We start from the raw sequence: 17,560 nt of genomic DNA, 5'->3' as shown, positions 1-17,560 counted from the left end.
TATATATACACACACACACACACGCGCGCACACATACACACAAAATGTGAACATCTTGATGACGTTGAGGAGATTTTCTTCCCCGTCACTTCGTCAAGGTTCACGAGGAGCGGCAGGCCCAACAACAGTGTCCACTTGGCTACTGTTAGTGGAAAAAACATCCAAGAATCAAAAGAAAAAGAAGAAAAAAAAAAAGAAAAATAATAAAAGGTCAACCTCAAACAACACGTTTGAGGTTCTTTTCTTTTTGGTGGCAGCAAAAGGATTAAATAATGATAGATATGATAGAAACAATGGTGGTTAGTGAAGCACAGAGCCTTTTTAACGACCTCCCTGTTCCCTACGTGGCGTGATAGAGAGCGTAGTGCACGACATAAGAAGTAGGGCGTTAACGCAGGAACTGGCGGCCCGGGCCGGCTTCACTGGGCCTTGGAGGCAGTGGAAATGGTGGAGGCTGTCACGGGCACGGCCACCGAGGACTGGTGATGGGCATCGACCTGCAGGCCCGCCCCGGTGGACACCAGGCTGACAGGGTTGTTGAGCAGCGACAGGTTCTGCGGGTTCAGGAAGGTCACCATGTTGGACGCGTTGCCGGAGGCGTTGGCGAACAGCAGGTTACTGGCGTCCAGAGAGGTGATGGGGATTGTGCCGTTCGACGCCAGCGCTGTGGAAGGATTCGGGGAAAAAAGAAGAAGAAGAAGCAGATGTGTGTTTTTATCATCAGAGGACAAAGCGGTGGACAGGGTTTGTTTTTACCATCATCAAAGCGTATTAATGTGCAGCAGGATTAAATTAAAGTAATTTTCTCTCAGCAGGATTAACGTCACATGCACGGCCTGAATTATTTTAACTAAAATATGCAAATGTGATGCAGCATGTCGTTGAATTTTCAGATATCTGAACCCATTTCTGCTTCAGAGCCGCAACTAATGATTAATCTGTAGTTTATACTGCAAAATGTCAGACTATGTTGATCGGTGTTTACCAAAAACCTGGAAATGATGATGATTAACCGATTAAAATTATTCAGTTTTAATGATTTCTTTGTAAAATTGACATTTAAGAAGCTGAAAAATCAAAATTAAAATGTTTTAATTTTTGAAAAAAGGATCAAACCTACTACTCGATGATCAAAATAGTTAATAATCGCTGCAGCCCTGTTCTGCTTATCCATATTTCCCTCAATTTATTCTGTAATTTCATGTTTCCTGACGATTTCTATTTGGACCTAAGTCACAGATACAAAATCCCACAGCCAGAGACCAAAACTGTGTTTGTAGAAGATGAGAGAATTAATTTGATTTGAAAGCTAAAATCACATGTGCATGAACCGATCATCAGTATGTGAGCTACCTACTGTGTGTGAGTGCGTTTTTTTTTTTTTTATATACCTTTCATCATTCAGAGGTATGATGAAAGTTGTATTCAGAAGAAGAAATACAGTGAAGTCACATTAAAGTCATTCGGTATTCTCATTCATCTCAATTGCAAGGTTTTTACTCAGGAAAGTGAAAAACCAACCAAACAAGACATAAAAACAAAGAGTGGTGTCCTCAGCGGAAGACTAGCGCTGTCACTTTTTTTATCCAAAATTCATTCAGATATCTGACCAAACCCATTCAGATTATAAAAATAAACAGCCTAGAAGCTCATCAGACCATTCCAGGCTTTACTTATCTCATTATATGAGTTAATGTATTGTTGTGAGAGCACATACCTTGAATGGTGGCCAGGGTGCTGTTACTTAAGAATGCAGGACTCAGCGCACTGCCGAGGCCACCAGGGGCCAGACTGAGCAGGGCCCCCCTAAAGACACAAGGCAAAGAACATGTAAGTCAGGAGAGAGTAGCCATGTAAAGAAGTTCAACAAAACAAAAAGACCATGTCCTATTACGAACCCTGGAGGGAACTGTGAGGAAGCCATGAGTCCTGGGTTGAGTCCTGCAGCAGCAGCCATAGCAGCAAAACTAGCACTGGTGGGTAACTGGGCACCCTGCAGTGCCGCCGACAGCCCCGGAGACGCCACCATCACCTGACCCGTCCCTAAAGTGGTGGCTATGGATGTGACGGGTAGCGCATGCATGCCGGCCTTGCTCTCCGTGTTCGTGGACTGAATAGTCGTCAGCGGCGAGCTGATGGCTGTGGTGACCATGGGTGCGTTGGAGATGACGGACGTGGTGTTTGTGAGTCCAACTGAGCCTTGAGAATGCAGTGAAAAATAATGAACATGTAACCCTTACAAAAGGTGCAAATTACAACATTTCTGTAGCACAAGACATCAGGAACGCTGTACGTTATCAGAACACCCAACCCTGTCATATTAACTCTCAACTTTTCTGAAGGCTCAGAAAGTTTATGAGTTTCATGTCAAAGTGTCCAGCTGAAGGTGACTGTCTTGATTCACTTCCAGAGAAAAGGTCATTGCTTGGACCAGGGTTAATATTGGTCAGACATTTCCACGACAGAGAGCTCAACACTGACTCCTACTGGTCTTCTAAGTAACGTTTGCATATATTGTTGTCTATTTTTGCAATAAGAAACACATTTTCATGAAGGTGAACACACACACACACACACACACACACACACCTGGGAAAGGCAAACTTGAGACACTGGTGCTGGTGAGAGGCATCACTGAGTTTACAGTCAGCGTGGTGGGCGTGTTAATGGTTGAACTGCTCACAAGGCTTGCTGGGCTGGCCACCTGGAGGTCAGAATAACAAGGAGGATTGGACCAACGAACTGCAGCTTTAAAATTCATCTGCAGCTACAATCTACATGTAGCTTGACACACGAGGTGTGTCCGCTCTTACCAGTGGGCTGCTGGGGGTGAAGATGGTTTTGATGGGGGTGCTGCAGCCTCCACTGTTTCCACTACTGGGGGGGTTGATCCTCTTCTCTTTCTGCCGGCGATTGCAGAACCAGACCCTAATAACCTCCTTCTCCATGTTGAGCTGGTCGGCGATCATGGTGATCTCTTCAGAGGTAGGTTTTTGGTTCTGCTTGAAGAGGGCAAAGAAGCCAGGGATTCCCTGTCAGCACTGAGGAGACTAAAACGTTCACTGCCTCCACATCGATATATATATCAAAGCCTTTTTATGTAATTTCAGACGAGGGTCTTGCTTTAAAAAGACAACAATCTTTTTGGGTTTAAGCCTTGACATGGTGCCATCTTTTAATTGGCGACAGCCTTCATAGTTTCTTGATATGCTTGGGAAAGGAAGTGATGTTAGTTGCAATCTGCAGTTTCACCATTAAATGTCTAATTTTGTAAAAAAAACAATAAAAATCAGCTTCCTCTGCTTACATCAATGTTGGCAACTTGAGTATGTAAGAGTTTCTCACCTCCAGAAAGCTCTTTTCTAAGGCCACTCGGATGTTGGTCTCGATACTGGTCCTCTTCTTCCGTCTGCGGTTAATCCCCTCTATGCCCATGCCTGGTGAGCCCAGGGCACTGGGGCTGGACAGGGCCTGGTCAGATGTCAGGTTCTCTGCACAAACAGCATCATCACAAAAGGAAAGGGAGGAAGGTAAAGACAAGGTACTGGAAAGATACACAAGCTGTCTTTTTGCCTTTTTCTATGAAGTATAGAGAATGCACAGTGATCAAAAGCCACATCTCCTCGTGCCATTTGGCTCCTGTATCATTCACGCAGGTGGGTTCAGGGACAAACCTGCATCATTGAGCCACTTCTCCAGCAGTGGCTTCAGTTTGCACATGTTCTTAAAGCTAAGGTTCAAGGCCTCGAAGCGAGAGATGGTCGTTTGACTGAAGTCGTTTCCGTACAGCTTCCCCATTGCCAGGCCAACATCACCCTGGAGACGGACACAGTCGCGTAAGCACGAGCATCACAGTTCCGTTTTGCCAGCAGCAAAGTCTTTCCTCGCTTAGTCCTACTCACCTGCGTGAAGCCCAGTTTAATGCGTCTCTGTTTGAAGGTCTTGGCGAACTGCTCCAGCTCCTCCAGATCACTGGGCTCCTCCAGAGTGGGGGTGTCCAACCGTTTGGGTGGTGTCTGACTCTGGGGCAGGGAGTGATTAGGTGTGGTTGCTGGTGTGCGGCTTGGAGTTGCAGGCTGCAGTGAACATCAAAACACACAATGTGATCACTTAGATCACTTAGAAGATAATATATGAGGCATATCTGTAATAGGGCTACAAAGATTAATCGATTACTAAGTTTTGATAATCAAATCGGGGTGATTTTTCAGCTTCTTAAATGTAAATATTTTCTTTTTTCTTTCCATCCATATGACAAAGAAGTCATAAAAAGTTAAAATTCTGTGATTTCAGCATCTTAAATATGAATATTGATGGTTTCTTTGCTCCTCTTTGACATTCACTCAATAATATTTATGTTTTTAAGGTTTGGGTAAAAACATTCGTTGATTAAATAACACAACATGCAATGATTGCTTCAATTAAAAATTTTAAAAATCTCATTTTAGAAGAGATGCTTGTGTCGTTACCAACCTGAGGTGCAAGGGTGATGCTTGGTTGATTCTGCAGGAGGTTACCTTGGTTGTGAGGTAGTTGAAGGGCTGGCAACGTGCCAAAGACATGGGAGGGAAGAGCATTTTTAATTACAATCTAATTCTTGACATGCATCTCTTTTCATTTCATTCTGCACACAAACCACAACGAGTGCGTGTGTTCTTCTTACCCTGTTGGGCCGGTGTCTGTGAGATGATGAACTGATGGGGTGTGGCGATCGGGTGGCCGGGCTGAAGCAGAACAAACTGAGGCATATTCTGCTGCTGTAGCTAATGGAAAAGGGAAATAAAAAGGAGTCAAAAATGTGTGTGCTGGAACAGGTTTCTTTGTGGTGATTTGTCTCCTCTGAAACCAAATATGACATATTCCATTTTCATATAATCCACATTGCAATTAGTGAACAGCTGCCACTGGAAAGACGTCAGCAGTGGATTCATGTGGTAGAAAAACAAAGTGCTCGGAGGCCTGCGCACCATTCGTAAAATCTAGAGCACTTGTTATCTGCATTCACTTGCAACTGCAGGAAATGTTCATAGCTGCGAGTTAATTGTGATCCTGATAAACATCTGTTTTTTTATTAGTTACTGCGACACGGGAATAAACCTAAAAGTAAAAATGTCGTCTTTTACTTAATATTTTTAAAGCCAGATGCAAACTTTCTCTGATGTTATCAGGTTTTATTAAACCGATTGAAATTAGATACAAGTCCTAGATTACTGAGAAACAGATCAAAAATGTAAGCACTAAATAGATTCCAATACTTTAGGGGACACAGGAGGTTTAGCAAAAACTCCATGCATGTTTGTGTCTTACTTGGGTGATCTGGATGGGCTGTGTAAGGGACAGCTGGGTAATGGGCGTGGCTGCAGTGGCTGAGATGTTGGCCCCGGTGTTGCTGTTCTGCTGGCTGGCTGATTGTTGCACGGCCAGCCCAGCCAGGAGCTGAGCTTGGGCCTGCTGGAACAACAGCTGCTGGTGTACTGGGGTCAGGGTCAACTGAGGAGAAACCAACAGAGAAGCAGACGGGACACAGAAAGCATGAGATTACAGAAAGATGCAGAGGAGGCAAGACAGGAAGACAATACTCTCCGTTTAGAAAAATCACTTTCAGACTGGACGAGTTAGTGTTGTCACAATACTTGAGTTCTGGCTTCGGTACCTATGCAACATCGCAACTATAACACCATGACAGGACGTTAAAGGAACGTGTGTTGCAATAAAGACTTGTAACAAATCTTACACACGGTTCTTGACATGCCTTCATTAAATATTATTAGCTAGACAATTAACTTGTTCCCTCTTGGATCTCGTTACAGTGACAGCAGGTGAATTGCTTAGATTACAAACAATTTAAAACTGTTGCTCCAACCACAGCACCACATATTTGACGTTCTTTCTCTCATTATTCCAATCGGCGCACGCCCTTACAGAGGATGCCGATGTGGATTTGTATTTGACGTGTCACAAAAGGTTTTTTTTCGAAGCAACTTTGAAACTTCAACTATCACGGCAACACTAACAAGAGCCCAGGCAAGCACATGGAGGGAAGACTCATGCAGCTGAGCCAGTCACAAGTACAAATGAGCATGTTGATGTCATGTTCAAACTCAGACATGCAAACACACACACACATACTCCACATGCACAGGGGCCAATCACTCCTGCATTGCACAATAGCAGCCGCATTCAAACCCGCCTGGTCTCTTCTCAACCACATCACAGCCACAGGGCGAAAGATGGATATGAATTGTGTCATATATGGTCGGCACAACCATGAGTGTGGAGATGCATGTCGACTATGTGCAAAGTCACTCCATTTCCTCATCGCTACGGAGGAGTTTGGACATAGCCTTACAACCACGAGGATGAACAGACACACAGGCAGGCAGAGGAGACACCAGCCTTAGCCACAGAATCAGGGCAAGCCAATCTTTCAGCCAGGTTTGACGCTCCGGTGTCACCCCAGAAACACGACTACAACTAGGATTTAACTCAAGGCAGTGAGGCAACAGGCCACTTACTCCTGCAATCTGTCCCCCAGCCAACATTAGCTGGGTTTGAGGCAATACACTCTGCTGGACGGAGGTCGGAAGAGCACTCGAGTCTTCCGACTTTGACTAGTGGAGGGAGGTGAAGCAAAGAGCGGGGCTTAGAGGAGATTTTCCTACAGGTATTACTGACCATTGGTGACAGTGTAAGGTAAAGACAGTACCATAGCGATTATCATGAAGAAAAAGGTTTCAAAAAGATCCAGTGTGTAAGACTGAGCAACGTCTAGTGGTGAGACTGCAACAGGACCAGAAATGATGTGCTTCTTTGAGTGAGTTTCTGCCTCAAAACGTAAAGCACGCACTTGTCTATTTGGGATGCTGTATCACAGTATAAAATAAATAAAGTATCACAGCGTAAAATAGTACATGTATTGTACAATTATTTTTATCTTATAGTGATTATCCCGCTATAAAAACAAACTTACGGGTCGATTATTTTATTATTACTGCAAATAAACCCTCCTAAATGGTACACACTGGACCTTTCACTCAAAACCTTTTTTTTTTAAATTACCATATTTAAAATGCATAAAAGTAAGAAACCAGTTCAAGATTAAATCTCTGAGTACCTGAGAAGCCTTCTGAGCTTTCTTTGAGCAGGGAGAGGAATTTAAATTAAAAAGGAAGTGAGAAAGTGGGCATTGCAAATGTGCTGCAGCCTTCAGAGACGAGAATAGCGAAGGAGGGGGAGTTGAGATGCTAATTAAAATAACTGTTATGCAGTGCATGTAAATTCTGCATAGATTTGCATATTCTCGGCCATCTGTTTCCGAGCAACCGCAGAGCAGCTAATTAGCATATAGGGCTGATTAATCTGCCTCGTTGCCAGGCGACACCAGTAGAGCCTGGCACACTTAAATGATCTGCTTGTGCATGTCTGAGTGCAGGAGCATACCTCTGTTCAAACTTCATACATTAATTCATTGTGAAACTACAATTAAAGGGCAATAATGCCCCAAGACAATATTTTAACATGCGTCCCCTGCCACAAAAGAAAGGGGAAACTAAAAGTTATTTGAGGTCAAGTGTGCAGCATGTGTTACCTGTTGGAGGAGGGCTTGTGCATGTGCATTTGTGATTGCACTGGTGGTTGTCGCCGTCTGCCTCTGAAGGTCCAATCCATTGATTTGGATTCCTGAGGACAGAAATACAGTTTCATGAAATGTGCCCTCAAAAAGTTCAAAGATATTTTTCAGTACGGCTTAATGTTATTATTTACTATTAAAATAGAAGCTCAGTCTTTAGGGGGAAAATTGCAAGTTGCAATGTAAATGATTAATTTCATGAGGTCTCAAAAATTTCATTACAAGCATACATTACAATTGATATACTCTTAATGCATCATTACATGACAAATAAATGTAAGCAGTGAAGCTACAATGCTCATTTGTATAACTGAATCGTTGTGACGGAGCTAATTACTGTGATATTCAAAGTGGAGAACTGCTTACAAGTATTTTGGATAGCTGCCATCATCTTTTTCAAAATGACCCAGTAAAACAAAACAGAGTGGACATGAGCGAGCTTCTTCAAATTTTAGCTTCGATATTGTACATTTTTTGATGTGGATTTGAAAAACCTGTTGAATGACAAGATCAGGTAACAAAGAAAAAAAGAACTAGGTACATGAGAAAAATCTGGAGGTCACTCACCGGTGTTTCCATCACCGCTTTCCATTGCACATTTAGTAGTTTCTGAATGATTATTCACTTTAGCATCTGGAAGAGCCAGACAGAGACAGACGGTGAGACACACCCACACCCACTGCTTTTAAGATCATGACACTATTTCAGTCATATAAAGAGTGGTCTCACTTTTGTCACCTCTATATAATTCTCAACAATAGTATTTTAATCAGGTTCGCCGTTTGAGAGCAGCAGACAACAAGAACAAGCTAAAAACAAATCATCAAAAACACACCAGCTGCATTAGAAACACTATTCATTGGGAAAAGAAAAACACAACTGTCAGATTAATGGAATTAACTCTTGTGTCAGGTCCTGCCTCACAACAAACAGAAAGCCCAGCTCATGAAAAACTCACCCACTCCTGTTCCACCTGTGTTTTCCAGCATGGCTGCTGAACCTATTAAGGGAAATTGCCTGTGCCGGGCAAACCCACCGACAGGGTGTCCGGCTCTCTGTTCCTCCTCCCACTCCTTCACTCTCCAGTGGTCAGCAGTGAGCAGAGTTCAATGTGACCACGGCTACACACAGACACAGTGGCACTGTCCACCACACGGTTCACTGAGCAACACTGGGATACACTCGCTGTGAAAGCCAACAGCGTTTAGGAAAACAGCTCCCCCACTCTCCCTCTCCTCTCTCCCTCTCCTCTCTCCCCTCTCTCTCTCTCTCTTTCATGCCAAAACTGTCTGTACTCCTGTAAAAGTTCACCCTCTCCCTCTCTCGCTGGAATGAAACAAACGACAAGTGCAGCTGGCAGCCTCCTCTACCTCTGCAGCCCCCCCAAACCCAACTCTATAATGAAGCATAATCAGTATTCAGCTGATTAAAGCTGTATGCAAATCTGCCACTGCCTCGTTAGCAATGCAAGGCTTTGAAGTCCTGCGAGCGACGCATTTCACACCGGGCCCTGAAAGCTTTCCGCATAATTTAAACCCCTATAAATATTTATCAGCTCATTAGCATATTAATTGGATAGCTTTTGGAGGACGATAAAAAAAAAAACAGGGGAATAAGAGCGACACAGAAAAGGGCAGAAAAAAGAAAGTGCTCAAACTAGCACTTGGCGCAGCAGAGGGAGGGGAGGCAGCAGCACAAGACCAATTATTGTGCGAGTGCACGGCTAAAAAGTAATTAGCTAAGAGCAGGTAAATGGCTGAAGATATCCCAGAATGCAATGTGAGGCCTGTCAGTGGTGGTCTGGCTGTGTTGCATTAGTCCAACATCTAAGACTCTTATGAGTCGTGGAGACCCAGTCTAACTGCTAAAAACATGGGGGTACTAGTGGGAGGGGGACTCGCTCGATCGGAAATAAATAACTCCACATTAATCCGACACAAGCCTGTCATTACTGCTGGACCCCCTGTGGCTAAGGCATTCCACAGCCAGCAACTACAGAGAGTGGGTGGCAGGCTTCTGCTGTCTATGTTTATGAAGTGTTTGGGGATTAGCATATTTAGATTAGCTTTACATTCCATTACTATTTCATTTTGAGGCCCTTTTAAATTCATTTCCAGCCTGCTTGGAGGTTTAGTGGGAGGGAAAGTGCTGCACAGGTGTTCAGTGATTCAGAATGAGTGGACTGGAATGCATGACTGTATTGTGGTCTCCAGAAGGAAGGGGCTTACCAACTAAATCCACAAAACTGCTCCTGGCCAAAGCTCTAATCAGTTCCTTCACCTGTCCCTAACTGCCAAACAATAAATGAAAACATTTGCATACTGGCTGACCGGATCAAACAATGCCAAGAGAGCATGGTGGTGATAACATGGCACACACAGACTGAAAAACATACAGACATTCACCAGCAGTGCCCTGACCTGAGTGGCAAGGCTTCAAACGGAAAGCAGCGACGTCGGCGGCTGTTTGTGTACAGCAGCGTGTTGTCATGATGACACACATGTCTGAGGCCCTAAACCACAGCTTCTAAAATAATCACACAAAGCTTTTACACACGTTCAACAGCACATGAATCATCGCTATTCATTACCTTCTGGGTTTGTACTGCGTTACTTTGAACAAACTGCTTAGTTGCATAGATGTTTTAAAATTAGGTTGACATAATGTGACAACCACCAATAAATATTTAACAGAAAACTTAAAATAAAAATAATACATGTAATTATTTTGTTATTTAAATGTATTTATTTGTTTTTTTGATTAAACTTCCTCTATACAATTACCTTTTTTTAAAAAACATTTTACTTGCAGTGAAGTTCATTTCAATGTTCCTGCTCGACTGACCTGCCACAAACTTTGAGAGTGGTGGTTTGCATCAGACTCAGGTTGGTTAGAGGTGTCTTCTGTAATCTGTTTTAACTGCTGTGCATTACCGTGACAATGTGAACACTTAAATTCAGCTTTAAACCAATTTGTAATCATACTGATGTGATTATATAACTTCACACAACAGACTGCTTTTCTTTTCTTATCCAAATCACAAGTAACTTAAAAGTTTGTTTGGAAACTGCTCTACAGTTTGTCAATTCAAAACAGTGTAAAGTTTAGCTACAGCCTGCTCTTTACCAAGGTATCTACCACAGAGTATACACAGTTGGCACGCTAGTGTTAAATGTCTACAACAGGTCATCCAAACAAAGTGTGCCTGAAACACAAAGACATTAGCCTGTCTTAACAATATCAGCAAACAAATCATGGAACCAAAATGGGAAAGAAAAGAATGCGATGTGAAAGTAAGAGCAGTTATCAGCACTGCACTTCAACATATATAGAGTTTCTTGGTTGAATGGTTTGCAAAAGCCCTGCTGTGGAACAATGCATTACACAAATATCCTGTGAAGAGAATTTTAAATAGGTGTCTCATTAGCTCTGTAATATGGGAGGGCTGACTGAATACTGCAGAGCCGTTAATGTGAGCGGAGACATTCAACACGAGGCTGAGCAAAAACTTAATTAGCACATCCACATTCTGTCCCGATACCTATATTCTTCCCCTTAAACACAGAAATACATCATGGCCACTTTTCCACACATCCACCACTCAGAGCACTAAACAGATTTCGCAACAGTCCGGATGCGAGGTCACGATACATAATCTTTCAATTTAAAAGACTTATTAACTTTAAAAAGTCCCAATTTAAAGCAACATCCAACACAAATATCAAAACTATTAGAAAGAGCCTTTAATACTAGTCCATATATACACTGTCTCACAGTAAAAGCCACAAACAGCAGTGCTACACTGCAACGCAAATTAGATCTGAGAGATTGCAGGGTAATCTGATGAAAAGTTAAACCACTGTCAGCTACTGTTTTATCTCCTGAGTGGTCATTAGCCAACTGTCTACGGGCTAGGTAGAAACATTTTATCCACTCAATTAAATTGGGAAGGGGGGGGTGTATTTAACAACTTCCAGCCAGCACATGCAGAGGACAGATATTATTCACTAATACAGTTCATGATGGTAAATAGGATGCTGGCATTAGCATCTACCGCTTGTTATTCATGTCCAATTTTTAGATATTAACTAGATTCTTCTCCATTTACGGCAACTATGTACATTTTCCCTCACCCGTTTCTCAAAACTTTAGTATTTAAACCTCAGAATAATCGACCCATACGTTTGTTAAACTTTTTTGTAAACTCAATATTCTTCTTGAAAAGCAGAGCTTAGCATATGCAGACTATTCATTTCCAGTCCAGGTTGCTACTTTGCTATAATAAGTTATGGGATATATCTGTGACCCACTAATACAGCAGCTAATATCCAATAGTTTATACAACATTAATGTTTTATTAGTTGATTGTCTATAATTGTGCCAGCTCATCACACTGAAAACACACAGGGTTTTAGGATTTGACATGTGTATTAGATCCGTAACTGTGTATTTGGGTACAAATGTATCACTGATAATAAACACCCTAGCTGCTTAAACTCAGTCAGAGTAACCTGCCTGATAGGCTACACATTTTTTCACAGAAATTGGGGTGCATAATTTCAACTTTATTATCTACGGTCTTATCTCTATCTCTCTTCAAAGTGATGGAGCAGTTCTACAGGGTGTTGTGTTTGCTGTACGTAGTTATGCAAATACATTTTTATGTAAACTTTGTAGCAGAACGTGGCAACATCTCCACTCCCAGACAAAACACACAGCTTTTCTTTTGGCACTTTTCAAAAGAAAAAAGGCAGGCTGTTTTGACTTCATAGTACCTCCTCAACGTGGGCAGGGTCGGCATGTTGTTTTATATGCTACACAACACAACACAAAAACAATAGGGGACATTGAGTTGATGGTGGCACTCCCTGCTCAGTCTGTATCTTTGTGGACAACAGCCATGTGTACTCACTGTAACACTCTTTTAAAAAACGACGGGTTTGATTCTTGTGTCAGACATCTCGCTCATGACTTTTCCAGTGACGACACTCTCTGGCCAATCAGTGGCTCAATCAATCAATCAATCGGTTCAGCTCATTTGGAACCTTGCCAGAGCAGGTACGAAAAAAGGTACCAGGTACTATCCCTAATGGAGAAGCAAAATACCAGAGTAGTGCTAGAATTGTAAAAGCAGTTTGTCTCCATGAACCTAATTTAACTTTGTGTAAACAGGGCGGGAAATAGAAGCAGCTGTTATTGATGACAAAAAATCCTCACGACTAAAGTCAATGGTTGCATTTGGAGATGGAAATCTATGATTCATACAGACCAATATGTTGTGGTCTATGATCCACAATGAGATAAGACTGGGAGAAAATGCATCCAATTTAGAGACGAGACCTTCAAGAAGTGTTTTTTTGACAAGATTCTGTTTCAGATAGTACAGCTCTCTCAACGATTTACTAAAAAGAGAGACTAAGACAGGAAATGTAAATGTTAGGGGCCTCTGCCATCAAGGGAAATCATCAAATGTTTCAGCCTCACACTGTAACTGTTACTGTTTAAAATGTCAAAGAGCACTTTTGTATTTTTAGGACAACTATGCAAATTTTTGTGAGACGCCATAAATCCAGCTTTATATGTAAAGTTGGAGTTGTCATGAAACTAGGGCAGCGATTATTCGATGACTAAATTAATCGTCGGCTATTTTGATCATTGGTTTCATTGTTCAATTTCACAAAGGAATAATTCAAAAGCAAACATTTTGCTTTAGGGTCATGTAATTTACAGCATTCAGAGTTTCAGTGACCAAGTTTTGCAACCATGTGACATGACGTGGGTGCATTAACCATTTTGGGAGGTGTGACATATCCGAGTGGTGCATTCGCAGCAGAGGGGGAATGATTTAATTATTTTCTAGGAAAACACAGGAATTCCTGGACATCTCATTTTCCGCGTGTTTGCCATGTCTGGAAAATTTGACAACTTTGTTATAGGTTTTCTGGGACCCGTATGAACATGCGAGAAGCCTATTAATGTTCATTCTTGATGCAACCGATTAATTCACATTATTGTGTTTTAAAACGTCCTAATTTGTGTAAAGTGTAAAACCAGTTTGTGAGAGTATGACAAACATTTACTGACGCTCCAAACAAGATCACAGACACAGGAGTCGTGCAACTCTGGTTTGCATTCATGCAGACCTGCCGTGGTGAAAAATCTCAAATACTCACTTAGTAGTTCATTAATTCACTAAACAGGTTATGTGTGTGTTTCTACCAAGTGCTAAAGCCAACTCTATAATATATCCTGAAGGATAGGTGTGCTAATTACTGTATTTTAAAGATAAAGGATTTTTAGAGGGACGCTTTGCATTGTTTCGTCAGGAATTACACATTTTAAAAATTGTTTTCAGTTTAGAGCACACATTTTGTTTGTTTTTCCATCGTAGTGAAAAAACTTGTCTGATTGGAGCCTTCATCGAGGCCGTCTCAGTACTTTGAGACGGCATGTTCAGAATTTATTACAGCAAATGATGCATTATTCATAGCAACTGTGTTTACATCAATGAATATTCATGGTGGAACTACTAGGCTGGAATGAGGGTGGAACTGTAAAACTGATTAAATGAGAAAAGTAGCATAAGTATGGGCATGACAGAATTATTTCTCATCTGTTCTTTAAGTAGGCTAGTTTTGAAAGTCAATCCTTTTTTATTTATTTATGGGATCTAATTTTCCAAACTGCTAACAGAAATGTAACAATTTACAACACTTACTATTTAAACCCACTCATTCTGGCTTGGAATAAAGGATATAATTTAGTTGGGTGACTGTGTTAAAATGTATCGCATAATTACCTGAAATGTGTTATTATGCTTGTAGTGGATAGGGTTACCCTGTGATTCTCATTTTAACAATGGAGTGTTATGCATCTCAAAGAAGAACAACACAGTAGTAGTGCATGAGACATGAAGCTGAATGTCTTTGTTACAACATGCAATGGCTTTCACTCAGAATCAGACATGGTTAGAACCTATTTTTGAAAATGTTTACACCTTTTTAAAGAGGGACTTTTAAAACCAACCAGAAAAGTTAGAGTTGAAATCTCAACCTGGATTCTATCTTTTTGCAAATTTCAATCAAATAACAAATATTTGAACAGTTGAGTGAGTTAGTATACAGAGACAATCAGTGGGTGATGCTATGTTTTAAGTCTGTTTCACCATAGAAGAAAAACAAGAAGGTGCAACTTGATGATGGATATAAAGAGCCGCAGTACCTGTTGATACATGGTTGTGTTCATTGCTGCTTCCATGCATTATAGTAATATTTGACGCTTTCACACAGCTGAGAAAGAAACACTATCCTTATTATACCTCAGTTGCACTTACTCACATTTACACATTATCAATATGCTAACTTTTCAACCTAAATTAGTGTGATATAACATTCTTTAATATCAATACCACAAAAGGTGTTACGTTCTGTCCTCTGCAAACACACTTTGAAACACAACGCATAATTGCTATTAAAAGCTGTGCCTTCGTTTTGTAAAAAGTTTCTATTTTGTCAATTGATGTCCATAAAGAATCTTTTACAGCAGAAAAACTTTAATATATCTGACTCTTTAATGCTACAATTGTTGATGTGAAACGTATATATAATGTCTTTGTTCATATCTGAAAACTGTGATGTTTTAAGAATGTTTCTTATTTAAGTTTGTTTTTCATATGTTAATCACAAGTGTGCATAAAAACAGGCTGATAAAACCCACTAGGAGATCACACAACCTTCTTCAAACAACTTAAATAAATCCCAGCGCAAACTTAAGTATACAAGTTTAAATTAAAGTGACGTCAGCCTGTATCAAACCCAGCCATGAAACCTACAACTATCAATGTCAACTGATTTTAAACTGTTTTACTGTGTCTTGGCTCATCGCCCAGACCTTCCGTCAAACACACACAACAATGCAATTCTTAAGTTAAAAAATGTTTTTTGATTTTTTTTTTCACATAAACAGACAACAATACCTTCCTGTGAACTGACTTGAAATTACTTTGTTAAAAGAAAACTAGAGCTAAAGATAAAGTACCAGCGTTTAAAACACACACAGTCGTCAGGCAGTGTCAAGCTGTGTCTTGCCCAGTAATGAAACCAGCAGAGTGAACAGTAAGAATGCCCTGCCTGTTATTATTGTGGCCTTCCGGAAGTGGGCCTCACTACCCCTCCCCGTGCAGGACGGAGGGGGTTTTTTACACACAGGTACAATCTTTGTACTCAGCACAGGTCAAAACTCCTGTAACTGATGCCCAGAACAGACACAGACTAAAGAGTTGAGAACAAACAGTGGCACTGAACATGGAGCGATGATAAGATGGAAGAATATATTATAGATTCAAATGAGGTCGATTGAAGACTTCAAACTTGCACTTTCAAAACAAACGTTTTAAACGTCTACAATACTATCCAACAGGGATCGAATTACCTCACACGTGAAATTGGGGGTCTAAACCAGTGGAGCAAGTTAAAAGAGAAAGGTGGTCAACCGGTTCGCCACTCAGACACCAGCGCTTTACATTTCTATCTGAATGACGAGGTCGCTTGTTGTTTTATTTATATTTTTGAATGCGTATTTAAAACAAACGTGGTGTGTTGACACGCAGAGGGAGCGGCGGCTGCTCGTGGGGCTGATATATTATGCTGAAGTCCACACTCTGGTTGAGGCAGGCCCGCATGAATAACACAACAGGCAGCCGGAGCTGCTGCTCTCCTGCGCCGAGCTCACTCACTCACACAAAAGGCTGAGGCAAAAATGCTCTGCTGTAGAAAAAAAAATCACGACGAGCTCGCTCTGTTCACACACAAAGCTAACACCAAAGCTAGCTTTAACTTTACTTTGATGTTTCCCCGCACCGTGAAAAGAAACAAGCGCAGCCACTGCCCGGCTCCCCCCCCACCCCCCAGAAAATGAATATGCAAACCTCTTTCAAAAGCTCCACTGTGCATCAACACAAAGCCAGGCGCTAGCCGCCGTGCTAACGCTAGCCCGCTAGCATCCCCCGTTACAATCAGCCCGCGTTCGTCAAACTATCCAAATATGTCAAATACGAACCGAGCCGCGTCGCCGTTTACTAATAAAATATGCTAAACCGTGTTTGTCCGCGGTGGTATGAATATGTAGCGGCGTACAGCCGTCTAATCACACAAAGGGGGGAGGCATGTTTCCATGTAATTTACCGTGGCACTGCAATAGCTCGTTTCCTCCTCTGTCAAATTACAGTTAGCTCGCCCCGAGTGTGCGCTTGCAAAACGGCCCGGCAGCAGCGTGGCCCCGTGAGTCGGCACCCGGTTTTAATACATGTACCGTTCAGTGATAGATTGTGAGTAACGCGGTTTGAATATGAGTATGAATATGTAAAATGCTGTAATCATTACCTGCTCCTGAACTCTCATCTTGACTCGCTGCTCCTCCGTCCGCCATTTTGAATATTTAACCCGAAATCCCAGCCCTGAGCCTGCCTGTGTATGGCACGCGCACACGCGCGCGTGCACGCAGGGGTTTGTTTCGCTATTCCTGTGAGGACCCAGCGTTGACTTTTCCTTCATTAGACCAGCTGGGGTTTATGTAAATATACCCAACCTGTGTTTTCTTCAACTTTTTTAGGGGCCCCGTTGGACTGCCACTGTTTGCCCCCCTGCTGTAATTTTAACTTTATATGAACATTTGCCATTTTTGCCAAATTGTTTTCTTTTTGTATACATTTGTTTTTATTCTTTTTATTATTTCTTTTTTATTTAGAGTTTGTTTTTTGACTTTGACTCGATTATATTTTTATTTCATATACACTTTTGTACATATTTTGGTTCATTGAAAATAAAACTTTTAATTCTATCAATGCCTATTCATTTATCCAAGCATGTCTACTAATGTGTTACAGTTTAAAATAGTATTAGTAATATACAATGAATTCTGTCATGTTAATGT

At 41.5% G+C, this 17,560-nt stretch overlaps 1 protein-coding gene across 8 annotated transcripts; it reads right to left on the bottom strand.

The window, feature by feature from the left end:
• Positions 1–17,081, bottom strand: pou2f1b (POU class 2 homeobox 1b). 8 transcript variants are annotated; one of them, XM_044019899.1, is made up of 15 exons: positions 17,011–17,081; positions 8,198–8,263; positions 7,589–7,680; positions 6,516–6,611; positions 5,308–5,490; positions 4,664–4,763; positions 4,474–4,541; positions 3,903–4,076; positions 3,675–3,816; positions 3,346–3,500; positions 2,814–3,002; positions 2,590–2,704; positions 1,899–2,199; positions 1,718–1,806; positions 1–664 (listed from the first exon to the last, which is right to left on the bottom strand). In XM_044019899.1, the coding sequence occupies exons 1-15, from the start codon at positions 17,054–17,056 to the stop codon at positions 420–422; spliced, it is 2,061 nt and encodes a 686-aa protein (XP_043875834.1). In that variant the 5' UTR covers positions 17,057–17,081; the 3' UTR covers positions 1–419. The 8 variants fall into 8 exon arrangements, with proteins under 8 accessions (XP_043875834.1, XP_043875835.1, XP_043875836.1 ...); XM_044019900.1 differs by having other exon boundaries at positions 2,814–2,999; XM_044019901.1 differs by having other exon boundaries at positions 3,346–3,491.
• Positions 17,082–17,560: the final 479 nt, after the last annotated feature.

The sequence above is a fragment of the Solea senegalensis genome, linkage group LG2, assembly GCF_019176455.1.
Source record: "Solea senegalensis isolate Sse05_10M linkage group LG2, IFAPA_SoseM_1, whole genome shotgun sequence".
Classification (NCBI taxonomy): domain Eukaryota; kingdom Metazoa; phylum Chordata; class Actinopteri; order Pleuronectiformes; family Soleidae; genus Solea; species Solea senegalensis.
Note: the sequence above shows the minus strand (reverse complement) of the source record. Positions and strands in the feature narration are given on the sequence as shown.